The 27,679-nt window shown below is 59.2% G+C and overlaps 3 protein-coding genes across 3 annotated transcripts; all 3 read right to left on the bottom strand.

Annotated features, from left to right (window-relative positions):
* Nucleotides 1-485: 485 nt before the first annotated feature.
* On the bottom strand, nucleotides 486-7,640 carry CYTH2 (cytohesin 2). Its single transcript, XM_004619803.2, has 12 exons — nucleotides 7,427-7,640; nucleotides 6,427-6,574; nucleotides 6,264-6,330; nucleotides 5,364-5,482; nucleotides 4,990-5,070; nucleotides 4,791-4,903; nucleotides 4,545-4,693; nucleotides 4,142-4,253; nucleotides 2,248-2,324; nucleotides 2,090-2,161; nucleotides 1,848-2,002; nucleotides 486-752 (listed from the first exon to the last, which is right to left on the bottom strand). The coding sequence occupies exons 1-12, from the start codon at nucleotides 7,443-7,445 to the stop codon at nucleotides 665-667; spliced, it is 1,200 nt and encodes a 399-aa protein (XP_004619860.1). The 5' UTR covers nucleotides 7,446-7,640; the 3' UTR covers nucleotides 486-664.
* A 1,782-nt stretch (nucleotides 7,641-9,422) lies between these two features.
* Nucleotides 9,423-18,338, bottom strand: KCNJ14 (potassium inwardly rectifying channel subfamily J member 14). Its single transcript, XM_004619802.2, has 3 exons — nucleotides 18,096-18,338; nucleotides 13,388-14,153; nucleotides 9,423-11,613 (listed from the first exon to the last, which is right to left on the bottom strand). Exons 2-3 carry the CDS (start codon nucleotides 14,096-14,098, stop codon nucleotides 11,020-11,022), a joined length of 1,305 nt encoding a protein of 434 aa, XP_004619859.2. The 5' UTR covers nucleotides 14,099-14,153; nucleotides 18,096-18,338; the 3' UTR covers nucleotides 9,423-11,019.
* Nucleotides 18,339-18,466: 128 nt separating this feature from the next.
* Nucleotides 18,467-25,561, bottom strand: GRWD1 (glutamate rich WD repeat containing 1). Its single transcript, XM_004619801.2, has 7 exons — nucleotides 25,341-25,561; nucleotides 25,105-25,222; nucleotides 24,621-24,786; nucleotides 21,598-21,811; nucleotides 21,352-21,494; nucleotides 21,039-21,236; nucleotides 18,467-19,279 (listed from the first exon to the last, which is right to left on the bottom strand). Exons 1-7 carry the CDS (start codon nucleotides 25,525-25,527, stop codon nucleotides 18,962-18,964), a joined length of 1,344 nt encoding a protein of 447 aa, XP_004619858.2. The 5' UTR covers nucleotides 25,528-25,561; the 3' UTR covers nucleotides 18,467-18,961.
* Nucleotides 25,562-27,679: the final 2,118 nt, after the last annotated feature.

Genomic DNA, 27,679 nt, shown 5'->3' with positions numbered 1-27,679 from the left:
CCTTGCTGGGTTCAATTCCCAGCATCCCATATGGTCCCCCGAGCACCACCAGGAGTGATTTCTGAGTGCATGAGCCAGGAGTAACCCCTGTGCATCGCCGGGTGTGACCCAAAAAGAAAGAAAAAAAAAACCTCACGCAGGATGCCTGCAGCCTTTCAATAGAGGCCCAGGCTTCATCCCTGGCAGGGCAGTCCTGCAGCACCGCTGGGAACAACCCCTGAGCACTGCCAGGTGTGACCCCAAAGCAATAGAAAGCAAAGGAATAAATATGGGATGACTCACTGCACACACCCGGGCTCCAGCTGCAGGCCCAGGTTTGGGGGGGAAGGCAGCCCAGACTCCACACACTTTGGGCTGAAAGCCCTCACTGAGACGTGGAGTGGGCCCCATTTCTGGGGCTGATCCTGGAGGGGGGCTGAGAGGACCATACCACCAAGCACCTGAGCACTGGCCAGCCCCCTGAGAAATGAGGGGGTACACAGACGACCAGTGGTTCAGTAATTAATAAGATACCAACAGCGTGTTAATTACAAAGATGAGAGAGGAGCTCAGGTGGTGAATTTTCCAAATGGGGAAAACAGGGTGTAGCCCCAAGCCCGGGGGTCCGGCCACCCGGGGGGGTGGGGGGGCAGCTCCATAATAAATAACGAAGTCAGGGGTGGGGTCAGGGCTGCTCCTGCTTCTTCTTGACAGAAATTCGCTTCTTCCGGGCCGCCAGCATCTCATAGAAGGGGTCCACACTCACGGCGGCTCTGCAGGCAGGAGTGGGAAGGTCAGGTGAGGGGCACGTTAGAAGCACAGGTGAGGGTGGGGGTCCAGGTGAAGGTGAGGTGCAGGTGAAGTTTGAGTGGGATCGGTGAGGGTTGGGGAGGGTGGGGGAACAGGTGAGGGTTGGATGGGGGCAGATGAGGGTGGGGTTCTGGTAGGGATGTAGTGACGGGTGAGGGGTGCAGGTGAGGATGGGGGAATGCAGGGGAGAGTGCAGATGCAAGTGGGGGGCAGATGGAGTTGGCGGTGCCAGCTGTGGAGTGCAGGTGAGGGTACAGGGCAGGTGAGGGTACAGGGCAAGTGAGGGTGGGGTGCAGGTGAGGGTACAGGGCAGGTGAGCATGGGGTGCAGGTGAGGGTACAGGGCAGGTGAGGGTGAGGTGCAGGTGAGGGTACAGGGCAGGTGAGGGTACAGGGCAGGTGAGGGTGGGGTGCAGGTGAGGGTGAGGTGCAGGTGAGGGTAGAGGGCAGGTGAGGGTACAGGGCAGGTGAGGGTGGGGTGCAGGTGAGGGTAGGGATGCAGGTGAGGGTACAGGGCAGGTGAGGGTGAGGTACAGGTGAGGGTGGGGTGCAGGTGAGGGTACAGGGCAGGTGAGGGTGAGGTGCAGGTGAGGGTACAGGGCAGGTAAGGGTACAGGGCAGGTGAGGGTGGGGTGCAGGTGAGGGTGGGGTGCAGGTGAGGGTAGGGGTGCAGGTGAGGGTACAGGGCAGGTGAGGGTGAGGTACAGGTGAGGATGGGGTGCAGGTGAGGGTACAGGGCAGGTGAGGGTGAGGTGCAGGTGAGGGTACAGGGCAGGTGAGGGTACAGGGCAGGTGAGGGTGGGGTGCAGGTGAGGGTAGGGGTGCAGGTGAGGGTACAGGGCAGGTGAGGGTGAGGTACAGGTGAGGATAGGGTGCAGGTGAGGGTACAGGGCAGGTGAGGGTGAGGTGCAGGTGAGGGTAGGGGTGCAGGTGAGGGTACAGGGCAGGTGAGGGTGGGGTGCAGGTGTGGGGTGCAGACGAGGTAGGGGTGCATATGTGCGATGCAGGTGAAGGGCAGGTGTGTGTGGGGGGGGCGCGCGCGCAGGATGCCGAGCTCACTGGATGGATTTGATCCACTCGTCCTTCTCCCCCTGCGTGGGCGCTGAGATGCGGTAGACCATGTGGTTCCCCTCCACCACACGGCCGTCGGCCTCGGTTTTGCAGGCTTTGATGAGCTGTCCCTTGTTGTTGGGGATGTACAGCTCAAAGCAGTTCTGGGGAGACGCGGCGAGGAGGGAGGGCAGGTGAGGAGGCGGCCCTGGGAGGGGCCGTCCCCGGGGCTGGGGGGCAGAGCTGCTCACCGGTTTCCGGGGGTCATCCACCTCTCGGATGCTCAGATTCTCCAGGGGGATGATCCCTCGGGGCTCCTTGTCCTGGAGGGGCATAGGAGAGGCTCAACCTCCGCCCTTCCTCCCTCAGACTCCAGACCTCCTCCCTCGGATCCCCACTACGCCCTCACCGTCGTGTACTCGAAATAGTAGAGGCAGTTGTCAGTGAGGATGAACCAGCGCCGCTTCCACGTCTTCACCCGGCCCCCTGAAAGGGAAGGGGGGGAGGGGGCCGGGCTCAACAGGGGGGCAGGGCCTCTGGGGGGGCGCAGCACAGCATGGGGTGCAGGGGCTCGGGCCAGGAGACAGCACGCATGGGAGAAAGACAAGCAGAGCCGGGTGTGGGGACTGGGGGGCTCCACTCGCTAAGCCTGTCTGCTGGCAGCCCACAGCCCCCTGCGGGTCCCAGGCTGGGGCACCCTCTGGTGCGGGGAACGGGGCGAGAACAGCCGTGCACCTACCTCCTGGGGCGGACAGCGAGAAAGCAGGCAGATCAGGCAGGAAGGGAAGGCGGAAGAACGGGCCCCCCAAGAGCCGCAGGCGACAGAACAGGGTGGGTGAAGGAGGGATGTGCAGGGGGTGGGGGAGAGAGAGAGGGAGGGAGAGAAGCAGAGCGACACGCGGGGAGGGGGAGAGAAGGGAGAAAACCAGTTACATCAGGAGGGAACGGCCAGCCCCGCCCACCCGGAGCCCCACCAGGCTGCCAGAGGGGCGCCCACTCCACCCAGTCATCCCCCAGGCCGGCCCCTCAGCCCTGGGCAGCTCCTTGGCTGTGACCACAGGCCCACTCCTGCCCTCGCTGGGCCCTTATCCACACCTCCCAGGCCCCCGGTGCCGCCAGAGGGCTGAGAACAGGGAGTGCCTCTGTGGGGGCGTCTCTGCACCCTGTTTCCCTGCTCCCCGCCACCACCCTGCCTTCCCCGGGGTGCTCGTGTGGGAGGCGAAGGCGCCTCCTGGAGGGGCGGAGATCTCCGAGCGAGGTCACATCTGCCCTTGCGGTGGGGCGGGACTGCTACTGTCCTCACAGCCCAGGTCACCCCAGCCAGGGGCCACTGTCTGGCCTCAATTTCCAGGAGCTGGAGCAATACAACAGTTGGGCATGTGGCCGCCTGGGGTTCAACCCCTGGCACTCCACAGGGTCCCCTGCGCCCCGCCAGGAGTGATCTCTCAGCAGCGCCAGGAGTGAGCCCTGAACTCTATCAGGTGTGCCCCAAGACCAAGAAAATGCCTCAATTTCCTGAGACGGAACCTTCCAGCTGAGCTCAAACCCCCCCGCGCCCCCCCTTATGCATGGGATTTCTCAAGTGACTCACAGATTCCCTACCAGGCGCCCCCTGGCGAACACGCACCCCTCTCCTCTTTGACAGGGCAACTCAGCCCCGGGGGTGGGGAGCTCAAGCGAACAGAGCCCCGAGCCTGTTCTGGATGGAAACCCCCGCCCCCACTGCCCCAGGCTGCCCCTGCCAAGTTCCATGAGGGCTGGGAATCTCCCATATCTCCGCCTCAGTCCACACCCACTACTCCCCCGAAAGCCAACACCCCACCAGGCAGCACGCCAGAACGCCCCACTGCTCTGCCCCAGAGGCCAGGCTGGGGTTTTCCCTGCCATGGACCAAAGGTCCCAACGGGCCCAGCCCCGGGGGGCTGCAGTGTCACGTGGACTCTCCCCAGTCGTCCAGGAGGGGGCCATGCCTCAGGGGACCCCCAAGGGGTGCCTGTGTAGGCTCTGCTAAGGGACCCTGAACCAGCCAGGTCAGCTGCTGGGCCCAGCCCAGAGGGACCCCCCCCCCCCCAGGGACTGAGGCCCAGCGTGGACCAGCATCCAGTTCCCCAACCCCAGCTCTGCACCCCACAAGCTCTCGAGAGCTCTGTCTACACCAGGCCTCCACTCGGGTCTCACACACAGGCCGGCTGACATGCTCAGCCCTACTCGGTCAGCATGGACATAGGCCCAGAGAGGTGGGGGCCACCGGCCTAAGAACACACAGCAGGCGGAGTCCCCGCCTGGGCTCAGGGGGCACTCACCCAGTTTCAGGAGCCAGCCCTCCCGGTCCGGGTTGAAGAAGGTGTGTGTCAGGTCGTTGCCGTCGTCCTCCGGGATCTTGAAGGGTTCGTTGCGGATGCTGTCGTACAGGTTCTGGGGTGGGGGTGGGGCCCCGTCAGCCACTGCAGGGCCGTGGGACCCTTCCAAGTAGGGGGCTGGGGAGGTGGGGGAGCAGGAGGGGAATGGGGGAGTCCCAGGAGAAAAGAGGGAGGAAAGGAGGCGGCAGGGGAGGCAGGAGGGGCTGCCCACAGTGACAGCCAGAGCGGCACGTGACATGCAGGCTCCAGGGCCGCCCCTTACCCGCACAAGCCACACAGGCCACCCAGCACCCACGCAGGCCACAGGGGCCACCCAGCACCCGCAGAGACCGCGCACGGGGCTGACCCGGAGCAGTTCCTCAGGCAGGTCCCCGCCCTCATTGATGCCCCTGTTCATGGCCACGAAGCGCTCTAGGCCCGGCTTGTCGCGGACGTTGGGGTTGTGGAGGCTGGTGTTGAGCATGATCACAGCAAAGGACAGCACGTAGCAGGTGTCTGCAGTGGACGGGCGCATGGATGGACAGTCAGGAGGGGAGGCTCTGACCCCGCACCCCACCGGCCCACGCCAGCCCTGCCTGCCCCCGGGCCACACCTGTGGACTGGAAGACCCCGGGGTTGCACAGACAGTAGCGCTGGGCGAAGGCCTCCATCATGCGGTCAATCTTCTGGGCCTCCCCTGGCAGCCGGAAGCTCCACAGGAACTGCCTGGGGACCATGGGACAGGGTGGGGGACTGTGGGACAGGGGGCCAACGGGGGGCACCTGGCAGGCTTCCCAGGGACGGCAGCTCACCTCAGCGCCTGCACCAGGTTGAGGTCGGTGAACTCGTGCAGATCCACAAAGGCATGGAGCACGGCCAGGTTCAGCTCCTCCCTGCGGGCAGTCACACACTCAGACAGTGCCACCCCAGGGCTGGTGCCTGGGGGCTTGGTAGGACCCCTCCCAGTACATGCTTGGGGGGCAACCACCAACTTGTCTGAACGCACATGGGCTTCGCCTCCCTCCTCCTAGCTCAGTGCCAGAGGGAGGTCCGAGGAGGCCGACGGGCAGGCCCCCAGGCACCCCAGCTAGTCGGAGGGTTAGCCAGACTTCTGCAGAGGCCCCACATCCCCAGCGAAGAGCCCAGACCCCCCAGATGCCCATCTAACCCCACCAGCCCGCCTCACCTCTCCCCCAGATAGTCCCCGATGGCAGTCTTGTTCAGGCCCTCCCCCTTGTACAGGAAGCGGGCGATCTCCTCGGGTGTGTTCTGCAGAAGCTCATTCTCCACCAAGAACTGGATGCCCTGGGGGAGGGGGAGGGGCGTCAGAGGGCTCAAGCAGTGAGGCCCTCCACTCTCTCTCAAGGTCATTTCAGGGAGCAGAGACCTCAGGCTGCGGAGAGGCAAGGCAGGGCAGACTGTCCTCGGGGTGCCCAGGACTGGGGCAGGCCCGAGGAAGGCCTCTGGAAATGGGCTCCAGGTAAGCGTCTCCATGAACCTTCCTCAGTGCACGAGTGAACCAACCTGGTGCACTCGGTCGCCTCCTCCCAGCCAAACCTGTGGCTGCCTCCTCAAGGAAGCTGCCCTGATTGCACCAGGGCCCTCCCTACCGTGGCACTGCTAGGTCAGCCTTTGTACGTTACTGTCCGTGTACTTAGCACACTCCTCTGGCAACTTCAGGTGACACCGAGAGGGAATCCAGAAACTGGTGCAGAAGGGAGACAAGGAAACTCCCCTTGGGCAGGGAACCCAGTACAAGCAATAGTCGGGAGGCTGGTGTACCTGGCCCCAGCTCATGAAACAGAAGGCCAACAATATCGGCACCCAGGGTGAGAACCAAGGCCGGCCCCCTACAGGAGTTCTCGGGGGGAGGCAGGGACTTGGGCCCCACCTAGCAGTGCTCAGGGCTGACTCCTGGCTCTGTGCTCAGGGCTGCCTCCCCACAGGGCCCTAGGTTGACTGTGTGCAAGGCCAGAGCCCTACCCCAGTGCTCTCTCTCCAGAACCTGTGCCACTTCTAGAACCCAGAGGTACCAGGATTCCCCTCTGTGCGTTTCTCTGGCTCTGCCCTGGGGCGCAAGTGATACCTTCTTGGGGTCCATGTTGAACTTCTTCCTGCCCATCGCCATCTTCCGGTTCCGTTGCAAAGTCTTACTGTGGTGGGGGGGGGGTTGTGGGTGAGATCCATGCCTGAGCACCCGTGGCCGGGCGGTACCTGGCCCCCTCCCCGAATCCCGCCTCTGCCCTCACCTGCCCTCATTGGCCTCCAGACCCTCCACCTCGCTCATGGCCTCGCTGAGCTCCTCTCGCAGGCGCTGGATCTCCACCAGCAGCTCCTGCTTCCGCCGCCGGATGTTCTCCAGCTCCATCCGCTCCTCGGGAGTGAGGTCCGGGGGCTCTGGGAGGCCGGGCCAGGGTGGTGCGGATGAGGTCTGGGACCCAGGAGGCCGGGTCCCTGCGATCTAAGGGGGCCCAGACCTCCGGGAAAGTTGGGGCAGGGCTCCGAGATGGGGGACTGGGGGGAGACTAAGCGTCGGGCAACATGGATCAGCACAGATGCTCTGGGGGTCCGGACGCCTCCTCGTGGGGAGGAAGAGCCGAGAACTGAGACCCCGGAGCCCCCGTGGAAGGGAAAAAGACCCTGCCTGGGGGCGCCTGAACTCTCGGGTCTGGGTAGGCGAGCGAAGGACGCCGGAACTTCTGGGTCCATTACTTGGGAGAGGGCCGAGGCCTTGATGTTCCGCCTCCATGCCCGGCGCAGTGGCTGGGGGCTGCGCTCTCAGTGTTGAAGGGGGCCGGGCCCGGCCGCCCGGGTCCAGGAAAAGTCACCGCGGCCCCGGGAGCGGGTGACAAGGGGGCGGGGCGTCCAGGGCCGGGCCCCGCCCGCGCGCGGCTCGCTGCGGCCGCCCAGGTTTCTCCGCACCCCGCCGGGCCCCGCCAGCCCCGCTCCCCGCTCGCGGCCGCCACCGGGCTCGCCCGGCCCCGCCAGCGCCAACGCTTCGGTCCCGGGCGAGCCTCCGCCGCTCCATTCCGCCCCCTCCCGCCGCCACCGGAAGCGGGCTCGGCTCAAACAATGGCCTGGAACGCCCCGCGCCGGAAGCCGGTGCCGCTCCGCACAAAAGCCGGGCGAGCGAGGGGGCCCGAGCGGCCCGGAGCGATCCGACGCGGGCGGCGACACCCGCGGCCGAACGTTCCGGCCGGGCAGGCGGCTGCGGCGCGCCCGGTCAGCCCCACCCCTGCCCCGACCTACCATAGACTCCGTCCTCCATGGCGGCTAGGAAGGCCCGCGGGGAGTCCGGGGCTGTGCCGCCCGTCGGGCCTGGGTCCGCGTCGGCCCGCGGGCTCGGGTGAGCCCGCTCAAACGCCCCGGGAGCCACCGCCGCCTCCTCAGCGCCAGTCCTCAGCGCTGAAAAGACTCTCCCTGCGCCTCCCAACCGCCCCGCCACTAAGGACCGCCCCTCGTCTTGACATCGTCCAATCCATGGCGGACACTCTCGCTTGCTCCGCCCCCGTGGCCGAAGGATCGTCCTCCGGGGCCAATGGGCATCCGAAGAACAAACGCAGCCCGGTGCGGCTGGAGGTTGATGTTCCGTACAGCCAATCGGGGCGCGGAAACGGCGTGGGGCCCCGCCTCCGAAACAAAAGAAGACACTGAGACGGCTCTCCGGCCAGTGGGAAGCTTCGGAGAGGAGCTGTGACGACTACGCCTGCGCCGGACTCTGGGCACTTAGTGTTTCACGCGCGTCCCGCCTCCCACACTTCGTTGCTAGGGGGCGGTACTTGGTCTCGTTTCTGGGGGGCGGTACTTGGTATCGTTGTTAGGGGGTGAGGCTGTAAAAATCCATCTCCCTGCCCTCCCCGCCGGCTTTGGACGGCAGGTTGCCAGGCAACCAGGAGCTGCTGAGGCGCAACTTTCTTCTGCCCCCCATCCTTGGCATTGGCTCCTTCGAGGTCCAGACCCCCGCTGTGACCCCCCCCCACCCCCACCCCGATCCACCTCGGCCTCTTCAGAGTCGAGGGGTGGTGCAGCAAGTGGTTCATTCCTTCTTATGGATGCGTCGCTCTTTGGCAGCTGTCACGGAAAAGAAGACAAAGGGAGGAAACCAAATATAGTGAAAGCGCCTGCGCCGCCTTCAGGTTCCACCCGCGTTCCCTGACAGTCCTCCCCCTAGGACGGAGCCCCTTGCTTCAGCCGTCTGGCCTCTCCTGCCCCTTCCCAATGGCCTTTTCTTCTTGGTCTGGACTCAACTCGGTCCCTCACGTGTCCCCAGCTCTGAGACCCTCCCCTCCCCCGTCTCTCTTTCCAACCCTCGCAGGAAAAAGCTGGTGAAGGGACCTGGATGAGCTGGAGAACTCGGGCGCCCCTGTCATGGGTCTGAGCCAAGTCAGGCCCTTGTCCTTAGTGGCCTGCCCCTGTTCTAGGCAGTGGTGACATATTCGAGGCCTGGACCTGTTTAAACTGACACCTGTTTAAACTGACAGATCAGACAGATTAGGCACCAGAGCTTCCTAATCCCAGCACTGACCTTTATGAGCCCCCCACCCCACCTGCCCCGCCGTCCCTCCCAGAAGAACCCCAGGATGGGCCAGCCTTGTCCACTCACCCTACACCCCTGCCAGACAACCCCCATTCCTGACCCCTCTGATCCTAAACTGCCCTCTGGTCTGTCTCTATTGCTCCCTCACCCCCGAGCCCACCCCACACTGGAGAGGAGCAGGGATTTCACCCCGAGATTAGGTGGGGATTAATTGATCCCATCCGGAGATTAGGCGGGGATTCTGTCTGCGATGATGATGCAGCACGTGGGCAGGCTGAGGGACAGTGACAAGGCCTGTCTTCAGTCCCAAGACACAGGAACGCGTCCTTCTCCCTGGCACTGGCTTCCTCTGCGGCTGGCTCCCAGCCTGTTGGACACTTAGGTAAACTAGTGGAATAGGAAGAGTTGGAAGGAGGGGGGGACAGGCTCAAGGCCACCCCACCCCCACACCCCAGAAACACTCAGAGGCATAGCATCAGGGCTCCGGGAGATTTAATCTGGGGGACACACTTTCACTTTCCCCTGGGGCATTCTGAGTCCCCCTTCTCCCTTTTCACCCTCGGATGTCCCAGGGAAAAGATTCTGGCCCTGCCCTGCCCTGTAGGCCCACTACCCCTTCCCCACCCTGAGATCAGACACCAGGTTCAGAGCTGGCCCCTGAAGGCCAGGTATCCCAGCACCAGGAAGAACCCCAGGGTACTGCCCCCCCAGATCCCTGCCAAGCCATCCTCTGTGAGGGGAGGTATCACCCTGGTGAAGGAGCCCAGAGAATTGCAAGTTCTGATGCGCATGTTTAAAAGATGGGGAAATAGTGATGTGGATGGAGTGGTTGGGTGCAGAGCACAGCTTCCTGAATCCCAGCAAAGTGCTCCCTGACAATTAGCTCAGGCTTAAAAACCTAAACCCTCCTAAAGGAACCAGGGGAAAAATAGATATCTGTATTTATACATCGCATATATAATACATGTATGTATAACATCTTTCAGAAACGGACACACATCTCTGGCCATAGGGTTCCAAGCACTGACTTGGGCCTCTCTCCTTGTCCATAAAGTAGCCTAGTGACCCACAAGATCAGCCTTGAACCCTCAGCTTCTAGATCAGCCCCTACTGAGCCTGAGTCCAGCTCCAGAGTCTGCCTGTGGCTCTTTGGTACCTCAATTCCTTTTGGCATTGTGGAACCACAAAGTCATCTAGAATCTTCAAGATTCTCCACTCTGTGGGGCAAGGTGGAAGCAACCCCAAGACATTTAAAATTGCCATTCTTGGCTTACTACGAAGCTCAATCGAGTCACGCAATCTCCGTTTCTTTGGACATTCTAGAATGGCACTTAAAACTCTTGGATTATTTGGAAGTAGCAGTTAGCTTCTTGGTGGAATGTTCTACCACCGTGGTCTGGGAATGACCTAACACCAAGAAGCCCTAACCTCTCCGTCCTTCAAGACTCATTGTGCATTCGTAGATTTCTGAGGCAGTTCAACTGAGGTCCAAGATACCAGTTCTAGAATCAACTGTGCTCACCAATGAGATTAATCTAGAATCACAGAATCTTGAGTTGGGCTTTCAGGAACTTCAAGGTCTTTTCATGATGTGTTGTCCACAATCATCCTTGAAATCAAGAGAGTCTGGAATACTGGAGATGTCTCATTTTAAGAAGTTGAGAGAGAACAAACATTAACTTCTTAATTAGGCGCATCCAGAAGCAACATTGGGGCCAGAGGAGAGCAGAGTGGGGAGTGCACTTGACTTGCATGCAGCTAACGGGTTCCATTGCAAGCATCCCATATGGTCCCCAAAACCAAACCACCACCAACAACAAAACAAACAAACAGATAACAGAAGCAACATCCCTCAGAATCTCAGATCAAGGATGACAAACATTTGGTTCCCCTGCTGCCCCAGAAGTTCCAGCTTCCTTCCCCAGAGGAAGGCTGACACCTGGCCCCAGGTCACAACTCAAGCCAGTCTCATAGAAGAATATGAAGAATATAGAAGCGCCAGTCTTCGTCTCTTAAATGGTCCAGATTGCTAGATCCCTGAGCCTGCTGGGATTCAGGAATCAAGACTGATAAGTTATGTCGGGGTGGGGGATTCTCAGGAGGGATCTCAGAATGTGGAGAAATTAAGGTTCAGTATGTCCCTGGAGATTTTCCTAGGCATGGCAGAGCCTCATGTGCTGAAATGGGCCCCACCATTGTTTTGTCTGTGTGTGGTAGTACCTAGCCTGGCCCCAGAAAGAACCCCCATCCTTCCAGCTTGCAGTTTCTGGGAAGGACCTTGTGGGGGTGGAGGAAGGAGCTCATATCATGGAGGTAGGCTGAGTGCAAGGGTGGGTGTGAGCACTCGGGGGCTCGCAGCCGCGTCTTCCGCCTCGGCCCCACCCTCCTCATCCTCCTCATCCTCCTCTTCCTCCTGGCAGCAGCTCAGAGCAAGTTCATTCTCATAACAAAACGCAGCCAACGAGCCTGGAAAGCTGGACTTGGGGCTGGGGGATGCCTGCTCTGCCCGTTCATCCAGCTCCTTGGCGCTGCACACCGGCGTCCCCGGGACCTCGTATGTGCGATGGAAGTGCCGGTAGTCAACTTCGTATTGGGAGCCACGCTGGAACAGGACTGGCTCAAAGCGGTGGCCCCACAGCAGCTCACCCGGGAGGTAGGAGGAGCGACACTGGGTGGTCATGGCCGTGGCCTCCACCATCCCCTCCAGAATCACCACCAGCTCGAAGTCAGCCCGGGCCAGCTCAGCGCGGCCCAGTTCATAGAGTGGACTGGCTGAGTCGATCTCGTGCACAATGGTGATAGGCGACACGAGGAAGATGCGATCGGTGCCCCCGTCGAAGCCCACATCTACGTCCTGGTGGTCCAGGGGGATGTACTCGCCCTCTGGGGTCACCCGAGGCTGCAGTGAAAGGGGACAAATGGGAGAGACAGCAGGGGACAATGACATGAATGAAGAGATGGAGCTGCTGAGAGAAGAGAACAGAGATGAGGACCAAGAGGAGGGAGAGTGGGGCAGAGTGCCAGAGAGAGGCCTGAGAGAGACTGAGAGAGAATGATGCACACAGAGAGAGAGAGTCTCAGACAAGGGGTGCAGGTGCAGGAAAGAAAACAGAGGGTATCAGGGTTGAAGCAACAGAACAGCAGGTTGGGTGTTTGCCTTGCATGAGGCTGACCCTGGCTTGATCCCTGCCTCCCTATGGTTCCCTGAGCCTGCTAGAAATGACCCCTGAGGACTGTCAGGTGTGGTGCCCCCACACCCTCCCCCCCAAAAAAAAAGGAATCCTACAGGGAAGAAGATGGGAAAGCAGGAGAAAGAATAATGACAGAGGGGCTGAAGCGATAGCATAGCAGGTAGGGCGTTTGCCTTGAATGCGGCCAACCCAGGTTCGATTCCCAGCATCCCATATGGTCCCCTGAGCACCACCAGGGGTAATTCCTGAGTGCAGAGCCAGGAGTAACCCCTGTGCATTGCTGGGTGTGACCCAAAAAAAAAAATGAAGAATGACAGAACCACAGAAACTAGGCCCAAGACCACAGTAAGGGGCTGGAGCAATAGTACAGCAGAGAGGGTGTTTGCCTTGCACTCAGCCGGCCCACGTTTGATCTCCGGCATCCCATAATGTCCCTCAAGCACCACCAGGAATAATTCCTGAGAGCAGAGCCAGGATAAACCCCGGAGTATTGCCGTTGTGACCCAGAAAGCCAAAATAACCCCAAACCAACCCACAGGGGGCCCATCCTCAAGCTTCCTGTCTCCTAGTGGGTCTCACTCAAGTCAGAGCTGCAGGGAACGCTGGTCCCCAAACTCTCTCCCAGGTTCATATCTCTAGGGCACTCTCTCTGGGTTCACATCTCTGCAGCTGCACTGGGTACCAACTAGCCTCAGTCCATGGGGTGGTGCCATGCTGTGTGTGCGCTGGAGCTTGCTGGGGACTGTCACTAGGGTGAGAGAACGTGGTGGTGGAAGTGTTTTCTCATGGGCCCTGTGAGATAGCACAGTGGGGAGGACACTTGACTTGCACACACATCTGACATCCCTGAGCCCCACCAGGAGTGATTCCTGAGTGCAGAGCCAGGAGTAGCCCTGAGCATCTTTGGGTGTGGCCCCCAAAACAAAACAAAAGCTCCATCATGGAGCAGAGCTATAGTCCAGTGGATAGGGCATTCAAACCCAAGCACCCTGTATGGACCCCTGAACACTATCAGGAATGACCCTTAAGTACAGAGCCCAGAGTCAGCCCTGAGCACTGCTGAGTGTGGCCATTAACCAAACAAAACCCAAGTTCATCATCGCCTTAGACCCTTTCCATCCGGGGAAATTTTCCTAGTCTCCACGACTTCCGGGAATTCTGCAAATAGTTTGGGAGGGGACCATTTCCGGGGCGGAGCAGCAGATTTCCTGCTATTCCACAGAGGGCCCATCCTCAAGCTTCCTGTCTCCTGGTGGGTCTTGGGTTCAGAGCTGCAGGGAGCACTGGTCCCCAAACTCTCTCGGGTTCACATCTACGGGGACACTAGCTCTGGGTTCGCATCTCTGCAGCTGCTCTGGGTACCAACCAGCCTCAGTCCACGGGGCGGTGCGGTGCTGCATGCCCCAGAGCCTACTAGGGACTGTCACCCTGTCCAGCGCCCCCCACCCCCAGCCGCCTACTCCCAGCGCCCCGGCCCCCCACCTGTAGCAGCTGGGCCCGCACGTGGGCCTCCACCAGGTGGCTGCGCCGCAGGTTGCCCACGCGCCACATGAGGCAGAGGCGGCGGTCGCGCAGCGCCACCACGGCGTTCTCGCTAAACACCAGCGTCTCGTTGCGCTTCTTGGGCTTGGCCATCTTGGCCATGACGGCTCCCACGACGAAGGCGTCCAGCACGCAGCCGGCGATGCACTGCAGCACCACGGCGGCCACGGCGGCCGGGCACTCCTCGGTGACGCTGCGCACGCCGTAGCCGATGGACGTCTGCGTCTCCAGCGCGAAGAGGAAGGCGGCCAGGAAGCTGGCCACCTGCGAGAAGCAGGGCGCGGGCGGCGGCGGCGCGGCCAGGTCGCCGTGCAGCGACGCGATGAGCCAGAAGGCCAGGCCGAAGAGCAGCCAGGAGGCCAGGAAGGAGCAGGAGAAGAGCAGGCACATCCAGCGCCAGCGCACGTCCACGCACGTGGTGAACAGGTCGCTGAGGTAGCGCGCGCCCTGGCCGCCCAGGTTGACGAAGCGCACGTTGCAGTGGCCGTCCTTCTTGACGAAGCGCCCGCGCCGCCGCCCCGCGGCCGCCCCCGGGCCCGGAGCCCACCCGTTGCCGCACAGACCCGGCCCGGCCGCCTCCTCGTCGCCTGCCCGGCCCTCACCGGACTCCAGGGCGCCGCTCAAGCGGCGTAAGGCTCTGGCCAAGCCCATTGGGCGGGGGCGCCCCCTCCACGCGGCCTAGTAGGGGGCGGCCGCCGCCCCGGACCTGCAGGAACAAGAAGCAGGACAGCCCTGTTAGGGGCGGCAGGCGTGCCCCGTGGCTCCCCGGCAAGCTCCTCTAGGAAGTGGGTTGGAAACATTTTTTTTTTCTTTTTGCTTTTTGGGTCACACCCCGCGATGCACAGGGTTTACTCCTGGCTCATGCACTCAGGAATTACTCCTGGCAGTGCTCAGGGGACCATATGGGATGCTGGGACTCGAACCCAGGTCAGACGCGTGCAAAGCAAACGCCTTAACTGCTGCGCTATTGCTGCAGCCTCTGGAAGCTCTCTTGAGAGGCGATATAGTGGAGTGCGAACTGGCCTTGCACAAGGGAGACCTGGATTCCCCGGCACCCCATATTGTTCAAGAGGTGGTGTTCAGGGCTCCAGGATCACTCCTGGCGGTGCTTGGTGAACCATTATGTACTGCAGGAGCGAACCCTAGTTGTTCTGCATACAAGGCAGGTTCCCTACCCTGTACTCTCTTTGGCCCAGGAGAAACAGGCCAGAGAGATAATGCAGGGTCAGAGTACTGTCTTACATAGAGCCAACCCTGATTCTATCCCCAGCATCCCATATGGTCCCTTGAACACTGCCAAGGGGACATGGCTAGGGTTGGGGGGCCATTGGGATGCTGGAGATCAAACACAGGTCCACCTCGTGCAAGACATGTACCCTACCCATGTACTACTGCTCTGGCCCAAGGGTAAATTATTTGTTGCTGTTTCAGGGCACCACTCCTGGCTCTGCACTCAGGAATCACCCGAGGGAGTGCTTGCTTATTATGGATGCTGAGGATTGAATCTGGGTTGGCTGTGTGGCAGGCAAGTAAGCGCTTTACCCACAGTATCCTGAGCCTGAGTAAATTCTGTTTTTCTTTTGCTTTTTTTTTGGCAATGCACAGGGGTTACTCCTGGCTCTGCACTCAGGAATTACCCCTGGAGGTGCTCAGGGGACCATATGGGATGCTGGGAATCAAACCCGGGTTGGCCACATGCAAGGCAAACACCTTACCCGCTATGCTATTGTTCCAGTCCCCCCCCCCCCCCGCCCCGAGTAAATTGTTTTTAAACCAAAAAGCTGGGTTAGGAAAGCACAAGCAATAATAGGGGGGGAAAAGATATATAAACTTCAGAGTTCAAACATTGGGTGCTTCCAAGACCCTATTAAGTGGAAAGATAACCACAACAAAATATCTGCAATCCATGTACTGAAGAAATGTATACCGGGGGAGAGAGAACACAGGGGGCATGCATGCTTGCCTTGCATGTGGTCAGTGTGGGTGTGAACCCCACCAGGAGTGATCCCTGAGCACCCCAGCATGCAGAGTCAGGAACAAGCCCTAAGCACCAAAGTGTGTGCCTCCCTCCAAAATATATATAACTAAGTTAGAATGGGCTTTTACAACAGTAAGATAACCTATTACCAATCAGGATGTGAGCTGACATTTCTTTGAGCTGGCAAGAAAACAAACTCAATGGATTGAACAAGTTTTGCCTGAGTTTGTCCCCAAGCACCCCTAAAAATCTTGTTTTGGTTGTGGAGGGCCATATCCAGCATGTTCAGGGGCTGCTCCTGGGATCATGTAGTGCAGGGGCTTGAATCTAGGGTTCCCATATGGGGGAAATGTAGAAGTAGCTAGTGTCCAGTGAACACAAGAAAAGACACTCAGACTCATTTCCCATGAGGACCTTCAAACCACTTTGGATGACAGCAACAGTACAAGGATTTCATTAATGACTAAGTGATAGAGCAGTGCAGCTGCCAGGCAAACCCTGTGGCATCCCCTTCCACAGGACACACAGTTCCCACACAGGCCCATGGGTCCGAGAGAAATGCAAGGCAGAAGATGGAAAGTACTGAAGTGTCAGGTGATTCCCTGGGAGACAGGACAGGACACACACCAAACATAGACGCCTCCCCTCCCCCCCAACACACACAGAGAAATAGGCCAACCCAGAGACGCAACAGGTAGAAAGAGGGGCCTAAGCCTAGGAAGCCAGGGTACCCGAAGTCTCTGCGGGTATGAAGATATCCTCAAATCTGACCCAGGTGAAGGAGTCTCTGAAGGCCCTAGGAACTATGGAACCTCAGCACTGATATGCAGATTTAGTGTGTGAGCTAGCTCCGGGAAGGTCAGAAACACACACAGCTGATAACCAGAATGACTGTACAGCAGGGACAGCACTTGTCCTGCACGCATCCAACCCAAGTTCAATCCCTGGCATCCCATATGGTCCCCCAAGCTCTACCTGGTGTGCCCCCTAAACAAGAACAAAAAAGAAACAGTCCTGAATCCAGTCTTAGGGTGGGGGCCATTTCCTGGGTTCCGTCCCTGCACTACACACTGAGCCCTGAGTGGGGTGTGGCTCCCAGCTGAAACCTGGCTACTCCAGCCTGACCCTCAGATCTAGGACAATTCTGAGCTGGGCACTAACTTCTCCGGGAGTGGAGTTTGTCTACCTGGGACTTGACCCCACAGCCAGGTGAAGCTGAATCTGGCCCGTCCTCTCTCCAGGCTTCCTCCTCCAGGGTGCGGAGGGGTCACTTGCCTGCGCGCTGGCCAGGCTGGGCCCCAGCAGGTTCAGGGTTCTCATCTGCCTGACCTGCTGATGCTCAAGAATCTCCGACCTAGTAGCATGCCAGGCTCTGAGCATCCTGCCAGGATCGGCAGGGACGGGCACTCAAGGACGGGGCACCTAGTGACGTCAGGTGCAGCACAGGATCCCTACCCCCAGCTTTGTCCCTGCTCTCTGGGACCATTCTGCCCACCTGCAGACCTGACACATGGAGGGGGGTCTCCCAGGACAAAAAACTTAAGTGCCCATCAGAGAAGTGAATCCATGCAGAGACCCCAACTTGGCCCCCTTCTTTGTTCTCAAGCCCTACCCTGGGTGTTTGAAGTATTTGTCCAAAAAGGAGAAACGAGGGAGCTGGAGTGATAGTTACGGGGGGCGGGGGCGCTTGCCTTGTACATGGCCGGCCAGGGTTCTGATCCCCAGTACTCCATATGGTCCCCCGAGGTCACCGTGAGTGCTCCCTGAGTGCAGAGCCAGGAGTCACCCTGAGCACGATTAGGGATGGCCACCCACCAAAAAAGGAGAAACTGAGGATGGAGCCAGAGGGCTGCTGCTTCTGCGCCCATGGTCCCTTGGGAGCAGAGGAGGGCGGGAAAGGGAGCCCCACCCGGGTCGAGAGGCCCTGGGGTCCTGCTGGCTTATCAGTAATAGGCACGGGAACTGGCCAACCCTGCAAAGCTAGAGCACCCCCACCCCCGGCGCTCCTGAAAGGCCGGTTGGGCAAGGTCAGCAGCACCCCTGACCCCAGGCTCACCTTGACTGTTCAGAAGGGCAGGTGGTCATTGCCCCGAGTTGTACGGGGGAGAAAGGTCAGAGACGCAGCCCCCTACCGCACCTCATTCTGCAGGCCCGGGGCTCCCCCTCCAGGGGCCCTGTGCCCCTTTCAGCACTGGCCCAGCTTTCACAAGACCTGGGGTTCAGGCACCCCCTCCCCCTGACCTGCCCACAAGAGCAGCTTAATGTTTCCATATAAAGGCGAGTCGGGCTTAGGGGACCCGTGTCAATGTCACTCACTAATCTGTAGCCAAGAAGCCCCGCCCCCATGCACCCTCTCCTCCCGAGACCTCAGGGTTCCCTCTGCTCCCCCACCCTCCAATGGGGTGGGGGGGCAGAGTGCCCATGATCAAAGAGGTGCAGGGAGAGGAAGGAAACCACAGCAGGGGTGGGAGACTCTCAGACGGCGTCAGGGGGACACGGGCAGCCAGGATGGGGAGATCATGCCAGAGGTGAGGTAGAAAGTGGTAGAGAAAGTGCCAGAAAGATAAGCAGACTAGACCAGCTGGGGGGTCGGAGGATTGGGGCCCAGCTCTCAGGAGCACCCCCACCCTAACCTCCCACCACCAAGCCCCAGCAGGGACACACACATACCTGCTGTGCTGGCCTACCCCCATGCCGCCGCCACTGCACCTCTGCCTGGCAACCCGGGGACACCGCGGATCAGAGGCAGGCAGAAGGGGGTGGGGGCGGGGCCAGCCAAGCTGTCTTGGGGAGCCAGGGAGGGCGGCCAGGCTGGGCACTGGGCCCGGCCCAAGGAGGCTGCAGGAGCCGGCAGAGGAGAGCAGGGAGGGGGGCCAGCGGCAGGGTGGCCACCAGGGAGCTGGAGGGGATGAAGCTTCCGGGCATGGGAAGAGGGGCCGGCCCCCAGGGGGGAAACAGGGCTGAGGCGGGGCCACTTGGGAGCAGAAAGTGGCAGGCGCCAGGCTCCTCCCACCCCCCCACTGCGTCAGAAGGAGTCAGAGTCTGGGCCTCTCCCACTCTTTACTAGTAGGAACATTTCTCCCTGCAGGGCACGTGTCCTCAAAACAAAGGGGATAGACCCCACACACAGGGTCCTGTCTCCCCTTCAAGGTAAAGGGCCAGGAGCCCGTGCTGGAGGGCTCTGTCCGAAAACCGAAGGCACTGGAGTGTCCTGGGGTGAGTGGCCATGGACGTAAGTCACAGGTTACACCAGGCCCACCTGGGAAAGAGCAAGCATGATGGCAGGCACTGCGAGTCTGGGGCACAGGGGCCACCCGGTACCTCTACAGGACCATGTGGCTGCAGCAGGTCAGGGGACCAGCCCAAGGGAGCAGGGTGGTGGACAAAGCTGGACCCCACGGCGAGGCGGTCTCTGGACCTGCCCATGCCTCAGCGCGTAACTGTCCGAGCGCTTCAACCTTCGGGTCCTTGCCCCGGCTGGGGGCAGCTGTGGATCTGGAGGACGGACTGTGGCTCCCGGGAGCCTGGGAGCCGCGTCAGACGCTGATGGTGCGGAAGACGGTGAAGCCGGAGAGCGCGGTGCTGACCAGCACCCCGGGGCACTGCGGGTGCCAGTGCAGTTCCTTGAGGTCCGTCTCGCCCTGGTGCACGAAGAGTAGCTGCTGGGGCAGCTCGGCTAGGCCCGGCTCTGTTTCTACGTCACCCGCCTCTGCATCGCGCTCCACCGCCAGGTCCCACTGCGTGATCTGGTTATCTGCTCCCGAGGCGGCGAACACCCCACTGTCCTGGGGGTGCCACTCGACTGAGGTGATGGGGGCCACGTGCTGCTTGAAGGTGGCCACCGGGGAGCCAGACTATGAAGAAAGCGGAGTCAGGAATTTGGGGCCATAGCTTGACTCTCCCAGCCCTCCCCAGCTTCTGGGTTCAATAAGGGATCTACCCCATAATCCTGTGTGTGTGTGTGTGTGTGTGTGTGTTTGTGTGTGTGTGTGTGTGTGTGTGTCTGTGTATGTGTGTAGGGGGGAGTGTCAGGGATCAAAACCAAGGCTTCACATGCAGAGGTGTGTGTGTGTGTGTGTGTGTGTGTGTGTGTGTGTCTGTGTGTGTGTGTGTGTGTGTGTCTGTGTATGTGTGTAGGGGGGAGTGTCAGGGATCAAAACCAAGGCTTCACATGCAGAGGTGTGTGTGTGTGTGTGTGTGTGTGTGTGTGTGTGTGTGTGTGTGTGTGTGTGTGTGTGTGTGTGTGTTGTATATAGGGGGGGAGTGTCAGGGATCAAACCCAAGGCTTCACATGCAAGGCAAGTGCTCTGCCCCTGAGCGCCGGTCCAGGCAGCAAGCTCAGGTGTGCCAACAAGACAAAGCTGGGCAGCTGGGAACAAAGGCAGAGAAGCCCCATGGCTCCAGGGGGCCCCCTGCCCCCCCCCCCCCGCCCTCTGGGTTCTCAATCCTTGGGAAGGGCACAGAGCTCTTCCAAGCGCTGCCGGTCTTTGAGTAACATTTCTCGAATCCCCAAGATTCTCTCGGGTGTCCGTGTGAGACCAGGATGAACAGTCACCCGAGGAGCTGAGTCCCCAGCGGAGGGGCCCAGAGCGGGGAGCAGCCAGACTACAGGCTTTGGTGGCCCTGTCCGAGTCCAGGTGCTGCTGGGAACCTGAGTCCAGCTGGAGAAGCAAAACCCAAGGGGCCCATCGATTCGGAGATGCCTGCTGGAAGCCTCCCAACATCCCAACATCCATCTATCTTTCTTCCTTTCTTCCTTCCTCCCTTTCTTCCTCCCTCCCTTCCTCTCTTCCTCCCTCCCTCCCTCCCTCCCTCCCTCCCCTCCCTCCCTCCCTCCCTCCCTCCCTTCCTTCCCTCCCTCCCTTTTTGGGTCACACCCAGCAATGCTCAGGGGTTATTCCTGGCTCTGCACTCAGGAATCACTCCTGGCGGTGCCCGGGGGACCATATGGGATGCTGGGAATTGAACCCGGGTTGGCCGTGTGCAAGGCAAACGCCCTACTTACCGCGCTATCACTCCAGCCCCCCAACATCCTTTCTATAGAGCCTGTTAAATTCCTGCCTGCCTGGGTGCCATATACAGAGGTGCTAGGGGATCACTCCTGGAGATGCCTGGGGGCCCTATTAGATACCGGAGAGGAAACCCAGGTCAGCCACGTGCAAGGCAAATGGCCTCCCTGCTGTCCTATCTTGCCAGGGTCTTAAGGGGCCCCGAGGTCCTGTAAACTGGAAGGAGAAAGGAACCCAAATGTGGGTCCCCGGGAAGTACTGATGCATAGAAGCCCAGCAGAAGCTGCAACTCCTCCTGCCTCACCCCACACTGGGCCTCCAGCCTACCCTACAGGGTGATTTCTCCTATCTCCTCCCATCCTTTCTGTGCCTCAGTCTCTCCTTATCCTGTGAGCTGTGCTCTACCTCTGCGAAGAGCCACTGGAAGAAAAACTACAACTCCCAGAAGCACGAGGCCCCAGCAGGTGTTGGTGACCCTGTGTGCCTGCCTCCGGGCCGCATCAACTCTCTGGCTCAGAGCTAGTGACCTCAACCCAGACCCGAGCCTTCCTCTCGCTGAGCCTCAGTTTCCTCAACCCAGAGCCCGGGGCCACCAGCCGAGTACCTTGAACTGCCGCAGGTCCCACACCTTGAGGGCACCGTCATCCCCACCGCTAAGCAGGAAGGGCTCCCTGCGGCTCCAGTTGATGACGTTGACATCACCATTGTGCGCATTGGCAGTGGTGAGCATGCAGGCTTTGCTGGGGGCAGCGCGGATGTCCCAGATGCGAATGGAGGCATCGGCTGAGCAAGAGGCAAACACCTGGGGTGGCAGAAGGCACGAGTGTTGAGGGGGGCCCGGTCCCTGGGGGGAAGCAGGCTCCTGTCTGCTTTGAGGACCACCCCCTCCCCGATCCTGCCTCCAGCAACACCCTCACCGTGTCCTCTGTCGGGGACCACTGCAGGTCCTCCACGGAGCGCGTGTGGCCAGCGAATGGCCGCTGGTCCACATGCCAGGAGCCCCCGTCGGTGGGCGTCCAGAGGTGGATGTTCTTCTGACAGTCCCCAGTCAGCAGGCGGCCTGGCCAGGGGGTCAGGGAAACACGTCATCCCCACACCCCAGCAACCATCTCTGCCCTGGACACCCCCCACCCTGAGACCAAGTGGGTGACCCAGGGGCTCACCAGGTACCCGGGGGGACCAGTCCAGGGCAAAGCCCTCAACCATGTGGCCGGCGAAGGTGAAGATAGGCTTTGTGTGCGCCTGCTCCTCCCGTAGGAAGGTCGCCATGGACTGGGCATCGTCCACCGCCCGCAGGAGCCGCCGCAGCGTGAACACCTCTACCTGGCCCTTCTCCGACCACACCGCCGCCACCGGCTCCTCGCCCAGACTCGAGACCTGCCGGCGCACAAGGAGAAGGGAATGCTCACATGGGGGGGCGGGGAGGCACAGATCCTTCAGGCCCCGAAAACCTCAGGAGAAGGAGCCCCAGCCCCCCAAGAGCAGCGTGGTACTGAGGGAGCTAGAAAGGTCGAGGGGTTCCTCGCCGGCAGCTGACTCCTGGCCTCCAAAACCTCCCAAAGCAGCTGGGTCCCGGTTTAGGGTCTCAGGCTTGCCATGCACGTTCCCTTCACACTTGCTCACTGCCCACCCCCTACCACACCCCATCACTGGAAAGGTGCCCGCAGGCCTCCTGACCACTGGACTCAAGGGCTAAAGGCCAGTGCCCACCAATGTCAGGGCCCATCCCACCCTGCAGTGCTCATCTCAGGTCCGAGGCTTGCCTCCTCTTCTTCATACCCACCCTCGGTGCAGGATGCACTGAAGATGAACCACTTCCTGGGGCTGGAGCACGCGGCCAACCCGGGGTCAATCCCCAGCAGCCCACATGGTCCCTCAAGCGCTGCCAGGAGTGATCCCTGAACTCAGAGCCAGGAGTAAGTCCTGAGCACCAACAGGCATGAGCCAAAAACCAAAAATATCAAAAAGTTCCAAACACTGCCCCAGCTGGTAAGGTGCAATTTGTTCTTTTGATTTGATTTTGCTGATTTTTGGGGTCCCTCCCTCCTGGCAGTGCTGGTGGCTGGGTATTGAGCCCAGCACTCCAGCATAGAGCTCCCCAGCCTTTGGAGTTTTCTTCCTGGCCCTCCCCGTGCCATCTGCTTCTGTTTCTGTTGACTTTGGGGGCTACTGTGAGCTCTGGGAGGCCAGTCCTGACAGCGCTTCAGAGACCACGGTGCTGGAGATTGAGCCTGGGCCTCCCTTCTGCTAAGCCTGTGTTCAGCCCATGGTGCTCTCTGGCCCTGAGGTCTGAGGGAGATGGGAGCAGTGTTTACACTTGGCCCTGTTGTGGACGGAGAGCTGGGCCCTGGGATTCATCAGCAAATGGTGCTCAGATTTCTAGCCTGTGAGTGAAGGAATGAGAAAACTGCATGACTATGGGATGGGCGGGGAAGTGGGGGAGGGGGGCACAAAAGTGCTCAATGTTGTTGAGGGAAAATAAAGTGGAGGTCAGGGAATTCGGTGAGCCTGTGGTGGGGTGCCCTGGGAACAGACTCCTACTGTGAGGGAGCCCAGGGCTCTTTCAGCAAACTGAGCTTTTCTGAGGCAATTCGGGGGTACCGGCATATTTGGAGCAGAAAAAATGAGACTTGGGGGTGGGCACAGAGGAGAAGGGTCATTTGGGGCCTTGAAGGCTGCGGAAGGAATTAGCTTTTGCTTGTGGGGAAGAGTGGACACAGGATGGGGGGATCGGAAGGGGTTGCTGAGGGGTCCCTCCGGCTGCTAGCTTGAGCCAGGGCTGCCGGGTGGCACAGGAGATCGGTGGACGGCGCCACCGGTTGTAGTCCATGGGGGGATGCGGGTGTGCGAAGGGGTGGGGTGTGTTTGTGTTTGGTTTGGGGCCACATCTTGGCAGTGCTCAGGGCTTACTCCTGGCCCTGCCTCAGGGATCACTCCTGGCAGTGAGTGGGGGACCATGTGGGATGCCAGGGATTGATTGGGGGACAATATGGGATGCCAGGGATTCCTAGTTCTGCACTCAGGAATCACTCCTGGATATGCTCAGGGACCATATGGGATGCTGGGATCAAACCTAGGGCAACTGCATGCAAGGCAAACTCCCTACCCGCTGAACTATTGCTCCGGCCCATTTAGAACTTTCAAACAAAAGTAGGGCCCTGAACTGTTCCTGGAACAGAGCAAACATGTTCTCTTGCTCGACTGACATGGGACTGCTTTTGGGCACCAACCAAGCTGCACCTCAGTTATATTATTCAAATACCTGTGAATCCACGTTCTCCTCCATCCATCCAAGCAGTTAATTTTTTGTTTTGTTTTGTCTGTTCTGGGGGCAGTTGGGCAATAACTGGCTATAACATTAGAATTCGAACCAGGTCAACCAAACAAGGTAAGTGCTCTCACTCCTGTACTATCTCTTCAGCTATTGGGTCAACCTTTGAACTCTCAGAACTGTTCAGAGGAAAGAATATAAAAACCACTTCCATCGCACCTTGGACAAAGTACTGATTACCATAATACACAGCAGGGTAAGGCTGACCTGAGATCCTGGCATACCAGAGGGGTCCCTGAGCTCCACTAGGAGCTCAGATCTCTAAGCACAAAGTCATGAATGAGCCCTTAGCACCGCTGGGTATAGCCCAGAAAACAAAAAAAGAAAACACATAAACAAGAAAAGATACTGGGGCTGGAGAGAGAGCACAGCAAGTAAGGCATTTGCCTTGCATGTGGTTGACCAGCACGATGGTCTCCTAAGCACCGCCCCATATGGTCCTACAAGCCCACCCTGAGAACAGAGGCAGAAGTAAGCCCTGAATACCGAAAGGTGTGGCCTCCCCCCCACCTGCCTCTGAAAAATAAGTTGCTCTAACCTTATAAACTAAATCCTAGGTGCTGTTCTTCTTCTTCTTCTTTTTTTTTGGCTCTTTTAGGTCACACCTGGCGATGCTTAGGGGTTACTCATGGCTCTACACTCAGGAATCAACACCTGACAGTGTTCAGGGGACCATATGGGATGCTGGGGATCGAACCTTGGTTGGCCGCATGCATGGCAAACTCCCTACCCGCTGTACTATCACTCCTGCCCCCTAGGTGCTGTTATTATTAAAGATATGAAGGATTTGCTGGTTGACCCAAGTTGGTGATATGTTTCCAGCAATCTAGAGGTGGCTCCTTTGACTCTACTTACCCGGACTCGGTTGATGCCACCATAATGGGGCACCATAGCCAACTCCAGCTGAGGCTTCCTCTCCTCCTCATCCTCTTCGTCTTCATCCTCTTCCTCCTCATCATCACTGCCCTCTGATGGTGTGCGCTTGGTTCCATGCAGATTGTGCATTCTAAGTATCATCAATCTGGGAGAGGATGAGGGAGGGTCTTGAATGGCAGTACAATAGGGAAAGGGAGGTTGATTGGTGTGCGTTTGGTGCCATACCCGGCTGTGGCTCAGGGTTTACTCCTAGCCCTGTGCTCTGGAGTCACTCCTGGTGGGAACCGGGGAACCGATGGGATGTCTGGGACTGAACCCGGTAGGATGCGTGCAAGGCAAGCGCTTTACCCACAGTCCTATCGCTTCAGCCCCATGGAGAGGAAGGTTGAAACCTGACTTCTGGGGTCTGGAGGAAGTTGAGAGGTAGAGGAATCTCTCAGATTTCCGACCAGATCTCACGCACCTGTTGTTCTGGGAGCTCTCCGCCTGGGTCCCAGCACACAGGTAGAGAGTCAGGGGCAGTTCAGTTCGATTGTCTCCCAGGTGGTCGCGGACGATGTCAAAGCTGAGACACGGGGCGCCTGGGGGAAGAAGCAGAGTTGGAAATATACAAACGAAGAGCGGATTTCAGCCCCGCCTCCTGCAGGACCCGCTCCCTCCCAACGCAGGATTCTCCTCCCACCGGGTCCACTGCCCTACCAGTCTGCGCGCGGTGGTACAGCACATAGGCCTCCTCGTCCATGACAAGCTCCTCTCCCTCGCGCAGCGGTGGCCCCCGACCGGGCAGGTAGACCTCCGCGCGAACCTCGACCCCTGCGTCGCGGGTCTCGGTATCCATGGGCTCCCCGGGTTCGCACGTGCGCTGCCGACCCTTGCGCGCCGCCATCTTCGAGCGCTCTGGCTGCCGGCGCGCGGCGATGAGATCACTTCCGGTCTCTTCCTAGCCCCGACCCCTCGGTTACCCTGGAAACGCCCTCGTTGCTCACCAATGGGCGCCGAAGCCTGAGCGCTAAAGGCGAGCAAGTCCTTGCCGCTCGCCCGGGGCCTGCGCAGACGCGGAAGCTCGGCCCCCGCGGGTGACTCTGGACCGTTCTTCCGGGAGCCGTGTCAAAGCCTCATGGGAGTTGTAGTTCTATGGACGACCTACTTCTTCCCCTCAGTCGGAACGGCGCAGAGCCCGACACTGTCTTCCACCTTTGACTCTCAGTGCTTCCTTTCTAGTTAATTAACTATTCATGTATGCAAATAAAATCTCTTTTGGGAAGGGAGAGCGAGTTGCAGCTCCCAGAGGATGCACAAAGCCTGCTTCTTCTCCCCTCCTGTTATGTTCTCATTTACTCCAGGATGCTTTCGTGCAGATGGAATGGGCTTATGAGGCAGTTAAGACGGTGGAATGTACCCTCCTGGGGTAGTTCATGGCCCAGCCAGGCGCTCACGTTGTCACTCTGGTCAGGTTTGGCTAATTGGAATAATGAAATCGGCTGTTTTTTTCATTCCCTTTCCCCCTTCTCTTTGTTTTTGTTGATGATACCCTTGTGCGGGGGCGGTTTGCACAGTTACCTGGCTCGCTGCTTGCATATTTTTTTGGCAGTGGTTCTTGTTGGGGCTGCTGACAGGGGTCCCAGGGCTCACCAAGGTTTACGCTCTTTTAGCTAGCAAACTTGCCCAGTGGCGTTCGTCGTTAAGATACGCTAATTGGACGGGAGTGATAGTACAGCAGATCTGGCGCTTGCTTTGAGTTCGACTTGGGGTCGATCCTCAACATCCCATATGGTCCCCCAATCCCTGCCAGGAGTAATTCCTGAGTGCGGAGCCAGGAGTAACCCCTGAACATTGCCGGATCCCCTCCCAAAATAAAGATACGCCAATTGTGGGGCCCGATCAATAATACAGCAGGCAAGGATATTACAGCACGCAGCACCTGGGTTCAATCCCTGACACCCCATATTTTCACCCAGAGCCTCACCAGGAGTGATCACTCAACACAGAGCCAGAAGTAAACCCTGAAAACCCCATGTGTGCCCCTCCCCCCACATACAAAAGGCATGATGCCAATTGTGGTTGGTATGCTCCCAGGGTTGCCCATTACAATGAGTTGCCATTTACCGGTCCTGGCACTCACACATCTATTGCAGTTGGCTCACTAGGGGGCATCACACACCCTTTCGTGGTGCTGTCACACATCAGGCTGTAGAGTGACAGGTAATGGTGGGCAGTGCTGGGATCACAGGCCACAGAGCTACTAGGTTTGAATTTTGTGCATGTGGGTTGCTGGTGATTCAAACTCATGAATCCATGCTTGTAAAGGAGGTGTTTCAAGTCACTTGCTTCTCCTCCTGGTTGGAAATAGGAAATGTTAGAAGTAGATGCTCAGGGTTGTAGAGATTAAAAAGAGTTGTTAAGGCACATGCCTTTTATGTGGCTGATACCAGTTCCATCCAGTGCAATATATGGGCCAGCACACCATTAACTCGGTGAGCTTTACAGGACTAAAGATCTGTGGATTGGCTGGAAACAGTGGACACTGCAGAATATTAAGAATATCGTTCCAGGAGCTGGAGCAATAGCACAGCGGGTAGGGCGTTTGCCTTGCACGCTGCTGACCCGGGTTCGATTCCCAGCATCCTATATAGTCCCCTGAGCACTGCCAGGAGTAATTATTGAGTGCATGAGCCAGGAATAACCCCTGTGCAACGCCGGGTGTGACCCCCCCCCCAAGAAAAAGCAAAGAATATCGCTCCAGGGGGCTGGAGCAATAGCACAGCGGGCAGGGCATTTGCCTTGCATGAGGCCAACTCGGGTTCGATTCTCAGCATCCCATATGGTTCCCCGAACACCTCCAGGAGTAATTCCTGAGCACATGAGCCAGGAGTAACCCCTGTGCATCACCAGGTATGACCCAAAAAAAAAAAAAGAAAAGAATTTTGGGGGCTAGAGTGATAGTGCAATGGGCAGAGTACTTGCTTTGCATGTGGCTAACCTAGGTTCAATTTCCCAGCATTCAATATGGTCCCCCAAGCCCACCAGGAATGTTTCCT

Source organism: Sorex araneus, chromosome 8 (assembly GCF_027595985.1).
Source record: "Sorex araneus isolate mSorAra2 chromosome 8, mSorAra2.pri, whole genome shotgun sequence".
Lineage (NCBI taxonomy): Eukaryota > Metazoa > Chordata > Mammalia > Eulipotyphla > Soricidae > Sorex > Sorex araneus.
The sequence above is the reverse complement of the archived record's forward strand: the minus strand, read 5'-3'. Positions and strand labels throughout refer to the sequence as shown.